This window comes from Hylobates moloch, unplaced genomic scaffold (genome assembly GCF_009828535.3).
Source record: "Hylobates moloch isolate HMO894 unplaced genomic scaffold, HMol_V3 SCAFFOLD_18, whole genome shotgun sequence".
Classification (NCBI taxonomy): domain Eukaryota; kingdom Metazoa; phylum Chordata; class Mammalia; order Primates; family Hylobatidae; genus Hylobates; species Hylobates moloch.
In genome coordinates this window covers 79570397-79588301 of record NW_026652293.1, presented here as the reverse complement: position 1 = coordinate 79588301, position 17905 = coordinate 79570397, and the positions used below count along the sequence as shown (strand labels likewise).

The 17905-nt window shown below is 47.9% G+C and overlaps 2 protein-coding genes across 7 annotated transcripts in view; both read left to right on the top strand.

Moving 5' to 3' along the window:
• Nucleotides 1-12496, top strand: part of ZNF669 (zinc finger protein 669) — a 49493-nt gene extending 36997 nt beyond the window's left edge. For 5 of the 6 annotated variants that reach the window (XM_058430679.1, XM_058430681.1, XM_058430677.1 and 2 more), the window contains one exon: nucleotides 342-4332. In XM_058430679.1, the coding sequence (XP_058286662.1) occupies nucleotides 342-1287 (946 nt within the window). In that variant the 3' untranslated portion in view covers nucleotides 1288-4332. Of the gene's footprint in view, nucleotides 1-341; nucleotides 4333-10702 lie in introns of those variants that run through there. The other variant, XR_009210794.1, reaches the window with a different exon arrangement.
• The window catches only part of AHCTF1 (AT-hook containing transcription factor 1), a 254423-nt gene that overhangs the window by 8920 nt on the left and 227598 nt on the right, over nucleotides 1-17905 (top strand). The gene's annotated exons all lie outside the window — the stretch shown is intronic.

Here is a 17905-nt window from a genome sequence, read left to right as displayed (position 1 = left end):
TCAAAACAAATAAGAGTCACTTGAAATTTATTTATTTTTAGAAAAATTTCACCCAAAATGTAACGTACTTCAATGTAGCAGTCAGTGTTTGGAAAACAGTTTACTTGAAAATAGTACTACAAAACTGTGTATATGAATATTACTATTTTGGTCATAGCCATGCAGGTGGTAGCTGTGTTTTCAGTAGTAACCCATTTACTTTCAAATAATTGAGTCATGGCAAAAAAAAAAAAATGCATTTTCCCTGGTATTGGTAGCAGTGTAAGTCCAAGACCTATTAATAAGTAGAAAGTTATTAATAAACCAACCAATAATGATGTGTTTGTCATTTTTGTTTACAGAAAACATATGGTACAGAAACTGTGTGAAAGCAAAGAAGGTAGTCAGTATGGAGAAGTTGTCAGCCAAATTCCAAATCTTGATCTGAACGAGAACATTTCTACTGGATTAAAACAATGTGAATGCAGTATTTGTGGAAAAGTCTTTGTACGTCATTCCCTCCTCAATAGGCACATCCTAGCTCACTCTGGATACAAACCATATGGAGAGAAGCAATATAAATGTGAACAGTGTGGGAAATTCTTCGTTTCTGTTCCAGGTGTTAGAAGACACATGATAATGCACAGTGGAAATCCAGCTTATAAATGTACGATATGTGGGAAAGCTTTTTATTTTCTCAATTCAGTTGAAAGACATCAGAGAACTCACACAGGAGAAAAACCCTATAAATGTAAACAATGTGGTAAAGCATTCACTGTTTCCGGTTCTTGTCTAATACATGAACGAACTCACACTGGAGAGAAACCCTACGAGTGTAAGGAATGTGGGAAAACATTCAGATTTTCTTGTTCTTTTAAGACGCATGAAAGGACTCACACTGGAGAAAGACCCTATAAATGTACCAAATGTGATAAAGCCTTCAGCTGTTCCACTTCCCTTCGTTACCATGGAAGCATTCATACTGGAGAGAGACCCTATGAGTGTAAACAATGTGGCAAAGCCTTTAGTCGTTTGAGTTCCCTTTGTAACCATAGAAGTACTCATACTGGAGAGAAACCCTATGAATGTAAACAGTGTGATCAAGCCTTCAGTCGCCTCAGTTCCCTTCACCTCCACGAAAGAATTCATACTGGAGAAAAACCCTATGAATGTAAGAAATGCGGTAAAGCCTACACTCGTTCCAGTCACCTTACTCGCCATGAAAGAAGTCATGATATAGGGGCTGGGTGTAGTGACTCAGCCTATAATCCCAGCACTTCGGGAGGCCAAGGTGTGTGGATTGCTTGAGCCCAGGAGTTCATAACCAGCCTGGATTAAAACAATGTGAAACAACCTGGGCAACATGGTGAAACCCTGTCTTTACAAAAAATAACGCCGGGCGTGGTGGCTCATGCCTGTAATCCCAGCATTTTGGGAGGCTGAGGTGGGTGGATCACGAGGTCAGGAGATCGAGACCATCCTGGCCAACATGGTGAAACCCCGTCTCTACTAAAAATACAAAATATTAGCCGGGCGTGGTGGCGGGCGCCTGTAGTCCCAGCTACTCGGGAGGCTGAGGCAGGAGAATGGCATGAACCCAGGAGGCAGAGCTTGCAGTAAGCCGAGATCATGCCACTGCACTCCAGCCTGGGCGAGAATGAGACTCTGTCTCAAAAAATAATAATAAATAAATAAATAAATAATTAGCTGGGCATGGTGGCACATTTCAGTTGTCTTAGTTGTTTTTCAAGGACATAAAAAGCTGTGGGTAGCAGGCGGGGAAGCCCTGTGCATGCGGATCACGAGGTCGGGAGATTGAGACCATCCTGGCCAACATGGTGAAACCTCATCTCTACTAAAAACACAAAAATTAGCTGGGTGTGGTGACATATGCTTGTAATCCCAGCTACTCAGGAGGCTGAGGCAGGAGAATCGTTTGAACCAGGGAGTTGGAGGTTGCAGTGAGCTGAGATCATGCCACTGCACTCCAGCCTGGCGACAGAGTGAGACTCCATCTCAAAAAAGCCCTATGCGGCTGGGCGTGGTGGCTCACGCCTATAATCTCAGCACTTTGAGAGGCTGAGGTGGGTGGATCACAAGGTCAAGAGATCGAGACCATCCTGGCCAACATGGTGAAACCCCATTTCTACTAAAAATACAAAAATTAGCTGGGCATGGTGGCGGGCACCTGTAGTCCCAGCTACTCAGGAGGCGGAGGTTGCAGTGAGCCGAGATTGTGCCGCTGCACTCCAGCCTGGCAACTGAGTGAGACTCCATCTCAAAAAAAAAAAAAGGCCTTATGCATGTAAGAAATGGGGTAAAGCATTTACTCTTTCCCATTCCGTCATAAACATGAAAGAGCTCACACTGCAGGAAACCTGAAGAATGTAGGAAGTGTGGTCAAGCCTTCAGATTTTCTTGTTTTTGAAGATTTGGGAGGACTCGGAGTGGAGAAAAGCCTTTTGCATTTAAATTTGTGTTAAGGCCTTCAGTTGTTTCAGTTCCATTTGAAGACATCAGCTCATTCCTGAGAAGAACCCTATGAATGTCCAGAATGTGGGAATGTTTCATTTCTCTCATATCTGCTCAAGGACATATGAAAATGCACACTGCAGCTGGACCTTGTAAATACAAGAATGTACACAGGATTAAAACTCTAATAGTTTAGAAACTGCAAGAATATTTTCAGTTTTAACATTTACTTGAAAAGTCATGTGAAAACTCCCACTGGAAAGAAGTTCTATAAGTGAAACTTTTCTAATTTGGAAAGCCTGGTGCAAATTAATTATCGTGCAGTGTTTGAAAAAAATGTACAGGTATGAACTGTTACACAAGTTACAAGTATATTGTTTTTATCAGTGGCTCATTCTTAAAGAGTCTTGAGTATGCATTTCACCTTATTTTGCAAGGAAACCTTGAGGTGAGAGTTCTGTAAATGCTTTTTAAGCAGTAGTACTTGAATTTCATAGTAGTGATATTTTCTTAAGTTTGTTGGTAGAATTTTTGTCTATTCATGTGGTAATGTACTGGATTCATGGTTGAATTGTGATGTTTTTCTAATATGTAGGTAAGTTTAATTTTTTTATTATTTTTTTTTGTGACGGAGTCTCACTCTGTTGCCCAGGCTGGAGTGCAGTGGTGCGATCTTGGCTCACTGCAACCTCCGCCTCCTGGGTTTAAGCGATTCTCCTGCCTCAGCCTCCCGAGTAGCTGGGATTACAGGCGCCCGCCACTATGTCCAGATAATTTTTTGTATTTTTAGTAGAGACAGGGTTTCACCATGTTGGCTAGGCTGGTCTTGAACTCGTGACCTCATGATTTGCCCACCTCAGCTTCCCAAAGAGCTGGGATTACAGGCATGAGCCACCGTGCCCTTCCGGGTAAGTTTAATGTGTATGTATTGTCCTGTGATTAATGGACCAGTGAATAATGATTGTTAAGTGTTGGGATTTTTTTACTAGCCTCATTTGGCAAATTTTGGTTATCCCGTGTCCATTATACACATTCCACATTTTTTTATTAAAGGAAAAACTACTCTTGGTGTAAAGATGTTTATTTTTTGCTAATAATGAGTTGGTATTAATTCCTAAGTACATAAAGTTTACCACAGAGTATCATCTCGTAAGTTCTTTGCATTTGTTGCCCTTTATTATTTCTGTCTGTTGTTTGGATAGTTCACTTTGAATGAAAGAGAGAGAACGGTGATGGAACGATACGTTGTAACCAATCTGAGGGAGGAAGCATTCAGTCTCACAGTCACATATGATAGCGTTGGGTTTTCCGTCAGTGCCTTTGGTATTGTATATAGTATTACACCGTTATGGTATTATAGTTTATATATTTTACAGTATTACAGTCTTACCAGTCAGTGTCACGTGATTCAATTCCCTACCAGCCAACAGACAAACCAGTCACATACTCGTGTAGGAACAAAGGAACATCCTCACTTTTTTAATGCTATACCACTCTCTGCTCCCAAGTTAATCCCTGTTTGGGCCTGTGGGAGCTTACACCATCCTCCTATATGTGATTAATAACTGATGTCTAGTTTATCTGTTTAGTAATAGATGTCATGTGTTTAATGGTGCCAGTAGACGTAGGGTGCTAATTCTGTCCTCACCAATGGGGTGCATGAGACGCTATTGAAACAACTGGCAACACAAATGGAATGGACCAGCCCTCATGCAGGACACCTGCTCAACTTTATCTATCTGCTGTCGGCTGACTGGTTCCATAACACATCAGAAGTCACCTGGGTCAGAACCATGAGCTGACGGTGGGCCTTCACTTTGGTCTGCACAGTGTTTTGTGGTCTTCAGGTGTTGTCGTCTTCTCCCACACTTAAATGCTCTCATCTCCTAGACATGAATGTCTAATTGCACCCCAGCATGACATTTAGCCTGTGCTTAGCAGGCAGTTTTGAGCCACTTGCTTATTAATGCACAAAAGCACAGCACATAAGCCAACACTTAAGTCCTAATTAGCAAGAATCAGGCTGTATCTCTGTAGTCACTGCATCTACTCTGGTCACCATCACTGTATGCTTAGGGCAGTGATGTGAACATTATTAATTATTGTACACTCCCAAGACAGTAGTTATTGTTATGCAGGCAGAAGTAGTTGCCTTGTTTGTTTCTTGTGCTGCTGCTCCCCTTGCTGCTGTCCCATACACCCTCCTGGTGAGGTGTACATCTATGGTGCCTCATGGTTCAGGCACTGATGAGTAAAGAAAATGGGAAGAAATAGTTTGATATTAGTCCCTGCCAAAGCATATGAAGAAGCATCTCAGCTGCTTTCATTGAAAAATTCCTAGCCAGTGTGTGGGCTTTTCTTATCACTGCTGCTTATCAGCATGTCAGAAGTCTAATCTTCAGACTGCAAGGCTTGATGGTCTTAGACATAATGGCCTTACTGCATGTGGAGCTAACCCCAGGAAGATTGAGTGGCACTCTCTGGAGGATTAGGTGGTCATCTCCAGTGTGGGTTGATGGGCTCCTGAACTCTTTCCTTTGACCATGCAGATAGTCTACACTGCCAGTGATCATGTGCTGCAACTCCATATACATAGAAACTCAAAATATTCTGAAACAGTTTCCATTGAAAGGAAAGAGAAAAGCAGTCAGGTGCCATGCTCCGGTCGAGAAAACTAGTAGATGGCTTACAAGAACACTATCGCTACTGTCTGTGCCTCTGTCACAACAAATATCCTGATCTTTCAGTTTTAAGGGTGCAGGGCAGTTTTCCAAGTAGTCTCAGACTGACACAGTTTTCCTCCCTTTCTTACTGGTAGTTCTCCAGATAACTGTACAATATGCTGAGAATGCGATATCCTGATAACCACTTGACATTGGCCAGAGCAGCCTAGGCTCTGTTATAGTCCCTGCTCGAGACAGAATGGCCTTTAACACTTTTGTCCGGCAAATCACATCCTGGGATATAAAACCCAAGGTGGGCTGCTTTTTGGGGTCCCTCAGTTGTAGTGCAAGTGAAGCACTTGCAGTCAAGGCTCCATCCATCTGCTCTGGATAGCTTTCCTGATCTTATGGTAGCAGTTCATATTGAATCCTAGACTTCTGTTGTCTTTTGTTTCCTATTTGTAAGTAATAAATTCACTTCATGGGATTTATGTATGAATGTGTTTGATCTCATTGTTCTCAGAAGAGTTGGTAGTCATTGCACAGTGAACCCGCTTCGTAATTGGTGAAAACACCTATGGCCCCCTTGTGCCACAGCAAAGAGGTTAATTCAGCCAGACATAAACTTAATGTTCTTAAAACCCTGTACCACAATTATTACCATATGGGAGGCCTTTTAACAGTGGTGATGCTGATTTGAAGAACTCTGAAGGAAGAAATTTACACAAATGGGTTGGGTACATGGGAGTCCCTCCTAGCTTAAAGCAACCCTTACTCCCCTCCGCCTAAAAAGAGTGGATAAAAACTGAAACAGGTTTAAAATTTCACCTAATTGGAAATGCAAAGTTTACTAAAAGCATATTTAAAATAAAAGGTTAAATGAGTGCTCATTGAATTTTATGCCTCCACAAAGTAGGTTGTGAATTAACTTCAACATTTGTTGAAAGGCACCAAAATTGGGAAGCCTCCGTGTCTGAAATTCACATGTGGCTCAAATAAGAATTATACCTGGGGATACCCCAAAGTTTAAATGTGGTATCCCCTAGGATATTATGACGAATTACTGTACATAAGACAGGTGTCTTCCTTTAACTCTGAAAACCATATTATCTTGCCTAAATTCTCCATAATGCACCACTCTGCGACATCCAATAGTGGGCATGGGTTTCCTGACCAATGAGTACTAAAATTGTGTGCGACCCACCTATATGTTCTTGTCAAAATGGAAACCCCTGAATCCCACCAGTTGGAATAACATGACAGAATGTCAGATTTTTGGAATATATAAGTTCTCTGGAAGGTTATTAGGTATTGATTCCATTTTATTAATAGATATAAATATATTTAGATTACCTATTTCTCCTGTGTTTTAGTTTAATAGATTGTGTCTTCTAATTAATTCATCCAGTTGTTCTAAGTTACCAGGTTTGTGGGTTATGGAGATTGTAATATTCTGTATTCTTTTATCATCCATGGGATCTCTAATATAAAGGCCTCTTTTAATTCTCATTAGGTTGGTGCAAAAATAATTGTGGTTTTGGACCATGAATTTTAAATTTTTATAACTAGGCTGCAACACATCTTTATTAATCAAAATAGAAACCATTACAATGGGCCGGGCGCAGTGGCTCACGCCTGTAATCCCAGCACTTTGGGAGGCTGAGGCGGGCGGATCACAAGGTCAGGAGTTTGAGACCAGCCTGACCAACATGGTGAAACCCCATCTCTACTAAAAATACACAAATTAGCCAGTCGTGGTGGCATGTGCCTGTAATCCCAGCTACTCAAGAGGCTGAGGCAGGAGAATCGCTTGAACCCAGGAGGCAGAGGTTGCAGTGAGCCGAGATCGCGCCATTGCACTCCGACCTGGGAGACAGAGTAAGATTCTGTCTCAAAAAAAAAAAAAAGAAAAGAAACGATTACAATCAACACATTTTTGCCAATGAGAAATAACCTTGTTTATTCCATGCTTCAGGGTTCGATGAACTCTTGGAAAGCATTTTATGCATCCTGCTGGTTGTGGAAGTGTTTTCACTGCAAAAAGTTGTGTAGTGGATCAGAAGACCAGCAGCTGACCACCAAACACTGACCGTGACCTTTTTTTGGTGCAAGTTTGACTTTGGGAAGTGGTTTGGAGCTTCTCAGTCCAGCCACTGAGCTGGCTGTTGTATAAATCCACTTTTCGTGGCATGTCACAATCTGATCAAGAAATGGTTCATTGTCATTTCATAGAATAAGAGAAGACAACATTTCAAAAGGATGATTTTTAAAATTTTTGGTCAGCTCATGAGGCACCCACTTATCAAGCTTTTTCACCTTTCCAGTTGGCTTCAAATGCCAGACAACCGTAGAATGGTTGACATTCAGTTCTTCACCAACTTCTTGTATAGCTGTAAGAGGATCCTTTCAATGGTTGCTCTCAATTGGTCGTTGTCAACTTCTGTTGGCTGCTCACTATGCTCCTCATCTTCAAGGCTCTTGCCTCCTTTACAAAACTTCTTGAACCACTGCACTGTACATTAATTAGCAGTTCCTGGGCCAAATGCGTTGTTGATGTTGTGAGTTGTCTCCCCTGCTTTATGACCCATTTTGAACTTGAATAAGGAAAGTCGCTTGAATTTGCTTTTTGTCTAACATCATTTCCATAGTCTAAAATAAACAAGTAATAAGTCATTGGCAAAAAAAAAAAAAAAAAACAGGCAAGAAATGCCCATTAAATGATGTATAACATAACCACATTTATTTAAGAGGGTATTCCAGTAACAAACAGCAAATTCCAAGAATGCAAAAACTGCAATTACTTTTGTACTCACCTTATAGTAATTTGTGTGATTTCTTTTTTTCTTTGTTAGCCTGGCTTGACAGTTACCAATTTTGTTGATCTTTATGAAGAAACAGCTATTGTTCCATTGAGTTCTTCTGTTGATTTTCTATTTTCTGTGCCATTGACTTGTCATCTTGTTTTTATTTCTTTTGAGTGAATTTGGTTTATATTGTTCTAATTTTTCTTTAGTGACCTAAAGTAGAAGATCACATCGTTGGGTGTATAATTTTATTTGTTTGTGATGTATGCATTCAACGTTGTGAATTTCTAAGCAATACTTTCACTGCATTCCAGAAGTTTTCATATATTTTCAGACTGGACACATGGTTCATGCTTACAATCCCACCACTTTGGGAGTCCTAGGCAGAAGGATTGCTTGGTGCTTGGAGCCAAGTGTTAGAGCCTAGCCTGGGCAAAATAGAGAGACATTGTCTCTACAAAAATTTTTAAAAATTAGCCAGACGATGGCTGGGCACGGTGGCTCATGCTTGTAATCCCAGCACTTTGGGAGGCCGAGGCGGGCGGATCACGAGGTCAGGAGATCGAGACCACGGTGAAACCCCGTCTCTACTAAAAAATACAAAAAATTAGCCGGGCGTGGTGGCGGGCGCCTGTGGTCCCAGCTACTTGGAGAGGCTGAGGCAGGAGAATGGCGTGAACCCGGGAGGCGGAGCTTGCAGTGAGCCGAGATTGCGCCACTGCACTCCAGCCTGGGTGACACAGCGAGACGCCATCTCAAAAAAAAAAAGAAAAAAAAAAAATTAGCCAGACGTAGTGGTATGCACTTATACTCCTAGCTACTCGTGAGGCTGAGGCAGGAGGATGGCTTGAGCCTAGGAGTTTAAGGCTGCAGTGAGGTATGATCATGCCACTGCACTTCAGCCTGGGTGATAGAGCGAGACCCTTTTAGATGTGTATGTGTGCTTTGTGTGTGTGTGTGTGTGTGTATTTTTTCATTTTCAGTATATTTCAAGCACCATAAAAGTGGAAAGGAACAATTGTTCTGTGATATGACAGTATGGGTTTTAATTCACAGTTGTAATAGCAAAAGATTAGAAATAATTCAAGTGTCTATTTAGAAAGGATTGGATAAATGACCTCATACACACTTAAAAATGGGGGGTAGCATTTATTGATATGAAAAGATTTGCAAGATTTGTCGACTGAAAAAAATCAAAGTATATTGCAATGTTTACACCATTCTACCTTTCTACAGCTGTTATGGTCATCTGCAGAGGCAGGTGGCCCCCAGCCGCAAGTTTGAGCCAGATGTTGAGACTAATAATGCTAATTATACATCAAGATAATAGAAAGTGTTTATTACTTCCGTAATTGGTCTTTGGAGAGCAGGGCAGGACTCTCAGTCAAAAAGTGGCCTGAGAGAATAAGAAAAGGAGAATAGCTTAGGTTTTTGTTACGGTTAGTTTGGGGCCGGGGTGAGAGTTTGTATATGCATGTACTGAAGAAGAGCCTTGTGTAGTAGTTTGCTTTTTCCGCTGGCACCAAAAGAGGAATTCACCCAGGCTTGCTTATTACCTTGTGTAGAAGTGGGGCACAGTGGCCGGACACGGTGGCTCACGCCTGTAATGCTAGCACTTTGGGAGGCCTAGGCGGGCGGATCACGAGGTCAGGAGTTTGAGACCAGCCTGGCTAACATAGTGAAATCCTGTCTCTACTAAAAATACAAAAATTAGCTGGGTGTGGTGGCAGGTGCCTGTAGTCTCAGCTGCTCAGGTGGCTGAGGCTGGAGAATTGCTGGAACCCGGGAGGCGGAGGTTGCAGTGAACTGAGACCATGCCATTGCACTTCCTCCAGCCTGGTTGACAGAGTGAGACTCCATCTCAAAAAAAAAAAAACCAAAAAAAAAACAGTGAGACATAGTAGGAAGAATGAGGTGGGCGGATCATGAGGTCAGGAGTTCAAGACCAGCCTGGCCAACATGGTGAAACCCCATCTCTACTAAAAATACAAAAATTGGCCAGGTGAGGTGGCTCACACGTGTAATCCCAGCAACTTTGGGAGGCCGAGGCGGGTGGATCACAAGGACAGGAGTGCAAGACCAGCCTGGCCAACATGGTGAAACCCTGTCTCTACTAAAAATACAAAAATTGGCCAGGTGAGGTGGCTCACACCTGTAATCCCAGCAACTTTGGGAGGCCGAGGCGGGTGGATCACAAGGTCAGGAGTTTGAGACCAGCCTGGCCAACATGGTGAAACCCCGTCTCTACTAAAAATACAAAAATTAGCCAGGCGTGGTGGTGGGCGCCTGTAGTCCCAGCTACTGAGGAGGCTGAGGCAGGAGAATAGCTTGAACCCAGGAGGCGGAGATTGCAGTGAGTCGAGATCGTGCCACTGCACTCCAGCATGGGTGACAGAGCAAGACTCCGTCTCAAAAAAAAAAAAAAAAAAACCACAAATATTAGCTGGGCATGGTGGTGCATGCCTGTAATCCCAGCTATTCGGGAGGCTGAGGCAGGAGAATTGCTTGAACCAGGAGCCGGGAGGCGGAGGTTGCAGTGAGCCGAGGTCACGCCACTGCACTCCAGCCTGGGCTACAGAGCGAGACTCCATCTCAAAAAAAACAAAAAAACTATATATATATAAAATATATAATAATATATTATATATTATATATAATATATATTATATATATTTGAAGTATTATCATATTATCCAATCAGAGCAGGTGTTCCGGAAGACCTCATTTAAATACAGAATCGGAATGGGGGTCCATGTCACACCTGCCATTTTTTCATCTTTGCAGCTGGGCTTCTCTCTTCCTTGCTAGACTCTGCTGTTTCCCCCAAGGTGTTCAGAGAGCCTGCCCTGAATCCTACCACAAGGAGATGAGAAGCACAGAGTGACAGCAGCAGGAGAACATAAAGACGCGGTGACAGTTGTCCTCCTCCTGCAGAGTCCAGAGCAGTGCATACTTCCACTGGTGCCCTAGCTAAGCCTGGAGGCAGCATGCCCGAGGATAGTCTGGGAGTGCTGCAGTCAGGGTCCCCACAATGGGCACCCAACCTGTGCCCTTACACTCTGCGTGGCCGTGGCCTCAGAGCCCCTGGGTACAGAGCAGTGCATCCTACCAGAGCCACATGTGAGGAAGTACCACGTGAGTCCCGGGAAAGAGCTGAGACCCTGCAGGAGGAAGTGGCCAGGACCGAGACCTGATGCCTGTGTGGAGAATCGTCTGTGGATGTGAGTGACACTGTGGGGTCAGTGCCTGGGTTCTGCTGCTCCCCCTTCTCAAAGATCAGAGCCTGAGCAGGGGCTGGGGTGTGTGTGGCACCTGGAGCTGTAGGGCCACCACCCATGTGTGAGGCCATCATGGGGACCTGAACACGGTGTCGTCTGCAGACCCCACCCATCCATCGGCCCCAATTCTTGGCCAGCTTCTGCCAAGGTGAGAGGGTAGAATTTGGAAGGTGGGCGTAAGCTGAAGCCCGTCCCCTGTCCCCCAGTGGCTGACATACAGTGGTGACACTCTCTGTGTTGGGGAAAGAACAGACTGTTACTGTGTCTATGTAGAAAGACGAAGACATAAGAAACTCCATTTTGATCTGTACTAAGAAAAATTCATCTACCTTTAGATGCTGTTAGTCTGTAACCCTAGCCCCAACCCTGTGCTCGCAGAAACGTGCTGTATTGACTCAAAGTTTAATGGATTTAGGGCTGTGCAGGATGTGCCTTGGTAAAGATGTGTTTGCAGACAGTATGCTTGGTAAAAGTCGCCGCCATTCTCCATTCTCGATTAACCAGGGACACAGTGCACTGTGGAAAGCATCAGGGACCTCTGCCCAGGAAAGCCTGGGTATTGTCCAAGGTTTCCCCCCATGGAGGCAGCCTGAGATACGGCCTCGTGGGAAGGGAAAGACCTGACCGTCCCCCAGCCCGACACCCGTAAAGGGTCTGTGCTGACGAGGATTAGTGAAAGAGGAAGGCCTCTGCAGTTGAGACAAGAGGAAGGCATCTGTTTCCTGCTCGTCCCTGGGAATGGAATGTCTCGGTGTAAAACCCGACCATACATTCTATTGACTGAGATAGGAGAAAACCGCCTTATGGCTGGAGGTGAGACATGCTGGCGGCAGTACTGCTCTTTACTGCACTGAGATATGTTTGTGTAAAGTCAGACATAAATCTGGCCTACGTGCACATCGAGGCACAGCACCTTTCCTTAAACTTATTTATGACACAGAGTCCTTTGCTTACATGTTTTCCTGCTGACCCTCTCCCCACCATTACCCTATAGTCCTGCCACAGCCCCCTCGCCGAGATAGTAGAGACAGTGATCAATAAATACTGAGGGAACTCAGTATAGAGACCAGTGCCGGTGCGGGTCCTCTGTATGCTGAGCGCCAGTCCCCTGGGCCCACTTTTCTGCCTCTATACTTTGTCTCTGTGTCTTATTTCTTTAGTCAGTCTCTCGTCTCCACCTTTCGAGAAATACCCACAGGTGTGGAGAGGCAGACCCCCTTCACTCCGATGCCACCCTTGCCCTCACCTAGCTCTCTCGTACCTGGGATTCTAAGGGGTCTGCCCCAGGGTTGCATGCCCACTGCCAATCAGAGGTGAGCACGTCGATGCCTCCTGGATGTGGGGCTAGGCAGTACGTGGTGGTCAAGGCCTGGCAGTACGTGGAGGGTCTTCTCAGAGGGGCCATGGGGCCAGGGAATGGGATGGGGCACTAACTCCACCCTGCACAGAAGCCACAGCCCCCAGCCAAGCTGGCCCAAGTATTCCAGGTGCTGCCCACCCCACATGCACACTGCCAGGCTCCAGGTGGCCTGGCAGAGAGGGATGGCCTGGTGGGCCGCTGAGAAGCCAGAATGAAGGGGGCGTGCACTGCCATCCTCAGCCTGGCAGCCATGAGCGGGGAGGCTGTTGCCTGTTGAGCCGGGCGGTTTGGGGAAGGGCAGGCGGCCCAGTCGGCCTGATTTACCAGTGAATGAGCCGCTCCTGGCTGAGGGCTGGGGTTGGGGCAGTCTGTTTGGACCTCCTGGGCTCCAGGCTGCCAGCTGCCTGCCTGGGGTCTGAATGTCCTACTGTGACCTGTTTCCTCACCTGGCCCAGAGGACAGATAGGGAAGGCTCGCTTTGAGGATTTGGCAGGGTAATCCCAGTAGGCCCTCATTAGCTTGCCCAGCCTCCAGTCTTTTTGATTTCTTTGTTCTCTTCTTTGTTATGAAACTGTGGAGAATTGTCCTGCAGCACATCTTGAGCTGGGGAGGTGGAAAGGCTGGACCTTGCCCTTGGCTTCAGGGCCCCTTCTGGGTGCCCCCTCCTCTTAGGGTTTTTAAAAGCAGCATACCCTGTACCTGAGAGAGCTGCAGAGAACCTCCTGCTTGTCCAAACCACAACACTTTGTTCCCTGACCCCAGGCCCTCATCACACCCCAAAGCCCAAATACTTTCAGGTGGCCAGCGTCAGACAAGAGTCTCAACTTGATGCTTGTTTTCTGGGGTCTACACAGGCCCTTATGATGGGGCTACCTCCATTCTACCCCTGTGCCTTCCCCAATCCGTTAGGGGCCTCAACTCTAGTGATCCCTGACTGGGAGCAAGGTTCCCGAGGCAGGAAACGCAGCCCTCCCCAGGATGCTGGCCTGGCCATGTCCCGACGCTAGAGCGTCCAAGGCAGGAGTTTCACCCCCGATTTCACCAGGTGTGGTGACCTTTCTGGGTTCCTAGCCTTCAAGATGGGATTTTTACACTGTGCCACAGTGGGGGAAACCGAGACACAGGGCCAGTGAGTGGTAAAGAAACGAAACCTCTGTGACTAGGAAGCATGTCCCTTGCCCAGCACAGCCGCTCCAGGATAGCACCCTTTGGGATGCACTGCTGAGCTGTTCTTGGCACGTGGCATGGCACTGTGGTGGAGGTCAGCAGCTTGTGGCGTTGGGGGTGGGGTGTTGGCACGTGGCATGGGTTGGGGGTGGGGGTGCTGGCAGAAGCAGGTAATTTGGGACCCACCATGGGGAGGAAGGGGACATTGCCCCTTTCCCCACACCTTGGGCACAGCAGGAATTTTCTTCTCTGATGTGTGTGGGCACCAATGCCTATGTGGATGTGGGTGTGTCCTCCCCTTTTGTTGATGAAGAACCTTCCTGCGGCCGTTGGGGTGGGTATGGGCACCACATGTGCCTGGCAGCAGGGTGGGCCTGTGGAGGCTTGGCTAGTCTGTGTCCCACTGCCACCTCCCTAGGGGAGGCAGACCCTGTGCCCTTAGTGCCTCTCATACCCCGTCCCTCACATTCTTCACTTGGCATCCCCCTGCCTGATTCTCCCAACTCAGCCCCTGCCAGGTTTCTCCAGGCCCTGTGGGCCCTGGGATGGGATCAAAGGAGGCGGCAACTGTGCTGCCTGCCTCTGCCTGAAGTCAGGGATCCCTGGCGGCTACTGTCATCTGGTGGGCAGGGTGAGTGGGGAGGTCAGGGGTCAGCTTCTCCATTCCCCAGCCTGCATTGGCTAAGCCACCAAGCGTAACTGGCCTGGAGGCTGATCTGTGTCCTCCACAGTCCCTTGATGCATCATATTGAAGCCCATCCTTGTGTGAATGACATGACCTGTTGTTACTTCCCAGATCAAACCAGAACCAAAGGACTGTTGCACGTGGGCCCAGAGCCTTGGGCTGAGGCTGCCATGACCACCCTGTTCTCTTCGTTCTGGGGTCCCCAGGAAGCTCCCAGGACTGAATGATCCCCACAAAACACAGTGGCCAGGATGGGAGGGCTGGAGGTCAACTCCCCCCTGCCCCTGCCGCCACAACCAAGAGGCCCCCATGGAGGTTGGCCCCGAGCTGTGGGTTCCTGTGGGATGCAGGCTCCCATGGATACTTCAGGGGATGAGCCTGGGTCCTCCTGGCTGACAGGAGCCTAGTGGGCACTGGGTATGTGGGGCCCGTGTAGGTGGGTTGGACAGCACTGGGCCTGGCCAGGGAGCCAGGGACTGGTGTGGCCAAAGTGGGCAGCAATATGTTGCCAGAACCAAAACTACAGTGCAACCAGCCCAGCTGGTAGGGAGAAGGAGGCCCGCCCAGCAGGACCATCCACCACTGTCCTGGCCCCAAGTCCAGACTGCCTGCCTGTCCTGGCCATTGCCTTGTCCGGGAGGCCTGGGCATGATGGTCAGGTGGTGTGTCCCTGGGTTCCGGGCCTTGGTGGTCCCTTGGGATCTGAGCATCCTCTGAGCAGGAGGAGGGCCCAGGTCCACTGTTTGCATCTGCCCCTGGGGGTGTGCCTCCACCCCAGCTTCTCAGCCCTCGTGGGGATGTGGCCAGGGCTCGTCACCTGCTCTGTGGCTCCAGCTCTGATCAGTTCACTTGGTGACTCTGACAGCTTCCTCCCCAAAGCTTGGGTCCTCATCTGTGGGAATGGGGTGCCCCAGGCCCCCTGCAGGCAGGAACCCACCCCCAGCTCCTCTGGTGGGCCCTCCTGGGCTTTCTTACCTACTGGCTTGTGAGACCCAGTTGGCCAAACTTGGTGTCCTATTTTTATTTTGGCCTTTTTCTTAGTGTGTGTTTTCTGTAACTACTGCTGTGTGGAACTTCTATATGAGTTTTAGGTAGAGAATCTTGTCCATCCAGAGATCCCCCACCCCAGAGAGCCTCCACTTCGGCCCCCCCGGGCTGGCCCTGCCTGTGCTCAGCTTGGTGTGAATGTTGAGTGTGATCGATCCACACTGCTGCTTGACCCTGCATCTCCTTCCTTCTTGTTGCTGAGGCCAGTTCTGTTCTCTCTTTCTCCACCTGAACTGCGCTTGAAGCCAAGATGAAGGATGAGAAGCGGTTGCTGAGAAGGACCCCTCCTGCCGGTGAATCTGCTGTGAGGAGGCTGCGCTGGCCCAGCCTGTCATTTCCTTCTTTTTTTTTTTTTTTTTTTTTGAGACGGAATTTTGCTCTCGTTGCCCAGGCTAGAGTGTAGTGGTGCAATCTCGGCTCACTGCAACCTCTGCCTTCCAGTTTCAAGAGATTCTCCTGCCTCAGCCTCCCAAGTAGCTGGGATTACAGGCGCCCGCCACCACGCCCAGCTAATTTTTTTTGTATTTTTAGTAGAGATGGGGTTTCACCATGTTAGTCAGGCTGGTCTCGAACTGCTGACCTCGTGATCCACCCGCCTCAGCCTCCCAAAGTGCTGGGATTACAGGCGTGAGCCACCGTGCCTGGCATGTCATTTCCTTCTCTAAGCTCATTCCAGAGGTCGGCAAGGGGCAGCCTGTCCCTGCCTGCTCTTGTGGCCCATGAATCAAGAATGGATTTTACATTTCCAAATGGTTGAACAAATAAAAAAAAAATACTTCATGGCACTGAGAAGTTTCCATGTGCATAAGTAGAGTGTTATGGGGCTGCCGTCATGCCCACCTCTTCACAGACTGTCTCAGAAGGCTGCTGTCGTGCAACCATGGCAGAGTTGCATCCTTGAGGCAAGGATCAGCTGGCAAAGCTGAAAATACTGACTCCTGGCTCTTTAGGAAAACAGTTTCCAGTCCTGGGTTAAAGGGCTGTGTGGCAGGACCCCAGGATCTTGGTCAGATTGTTCCTCACTCAGGGCCTGCTGTGGCCTTCACTGCTATGTCTGCAAAGTCTGGGTGCTATAGTGCCTCTCATGGGGGTGTTGAGCTCTGTCATGCTAGATTTCAGGGTGTCTGTCTCATGGTCATCTGTCTCACCAACAGAGACCCTGTGGCCGGATTCAAACTAGCAGGAACAGTTGGTCTTTGGCAGCAGGGATACCTTAGAGCTGAGCTGCCACCCACCCAGAGGTGATCCCATGACACCCACTGTCTGGGTCAAGGTTGGGGCAGGGCTGGTGTCCTCAACTGCATTCTCATGGGGCCCCAGTGGCTGCTGGTGCTCAATGCCTTGCAAGAGAACGCTGAGGCCAACAGCTGCTGGCACAGCTCACCCAGGTTGTGTGTACTGTGCCCTTCTGTGTGCGAGTGACAGGTGAGTGCCTGCAGGGGTCATGCTAGACTGTGGGGAGGGGACAGAAGTTAAAGTTGCCTGAGCAGCTGTGTGGTCCAGCAGCAGCCAAGGGGCCTCTGGAGGTGTGGCTGCCACAACCCTACCCTGAAGGTCTTGCTTGTCATTGGTGGAGAGGAGAGGACCCCCAGGAGGTGCTGCCTGAGGGGCTCCATTCCTGCTTGTGAGGGGCGCCTAGGGTCCTCCTGGGGTGAGTCAGAGCCTGAGCCCTTGGGGTGAAAGTCCCTTCCCCCAGCTGAGAAGCAGCAGGCACCGGGGTGTGGGCTGCCTCAGGGTCCCCGCCCATTCGCACCCTCTCCTGCACTGCAGCTGCTCCATCCTCAGGAGGTGAGGAAGATGGGAGGATGAGGCTAAGACACGGGTGAGGCCAGATTCCAGGCACATAGGCTCGCCGGGGTGAGGCCTGCTTCCCACCCAAGCCGTGCCCTCAACAGGCAGGTGAGGGACTGAGGCCTGGGGCATGACCTCCCTGGGGTCAAATCCAGGGTTGGGTCACCTCAGGATGAAAGAGGGGCTGGGCCATCAAGATGTCTCTGGGTCCCTGGCCCTGGGGTCTGTGCCAGGCTGGAGGGGGGAGGGAGACACTCATGCTGCAGATGAGGAGAGTAAGGCACGGGGCTCTGACGAGGCCAGGGCTTTGGTATTGAATGTGGGTGAGGGGGGCAATCGCAGGTGTGAGTACAACAGGGCGGGAGGGCTCAGGTGGTTGCCCATCAGTGATAGACTGGATAAAGAAAAATATGGTACATATACAGCATGGAATACTATACAGCCATAAAAAGGAACGAGATCATGTCCTTTGCAGGGACATAGATAAAGCTGGAAGCCGTTATCCTCAGCAAACTAACGCAGGAACAGAAAACCAAACACTGCATGATCTCACTTATAAATTGGGGCCGAATGATGAAAACACATGGATATAGGGAGGGGAACAGCACACACTGGGGGCTGTCAGGAGGCAGGATTCAGGGAAGGAGAGCATTAGGGAA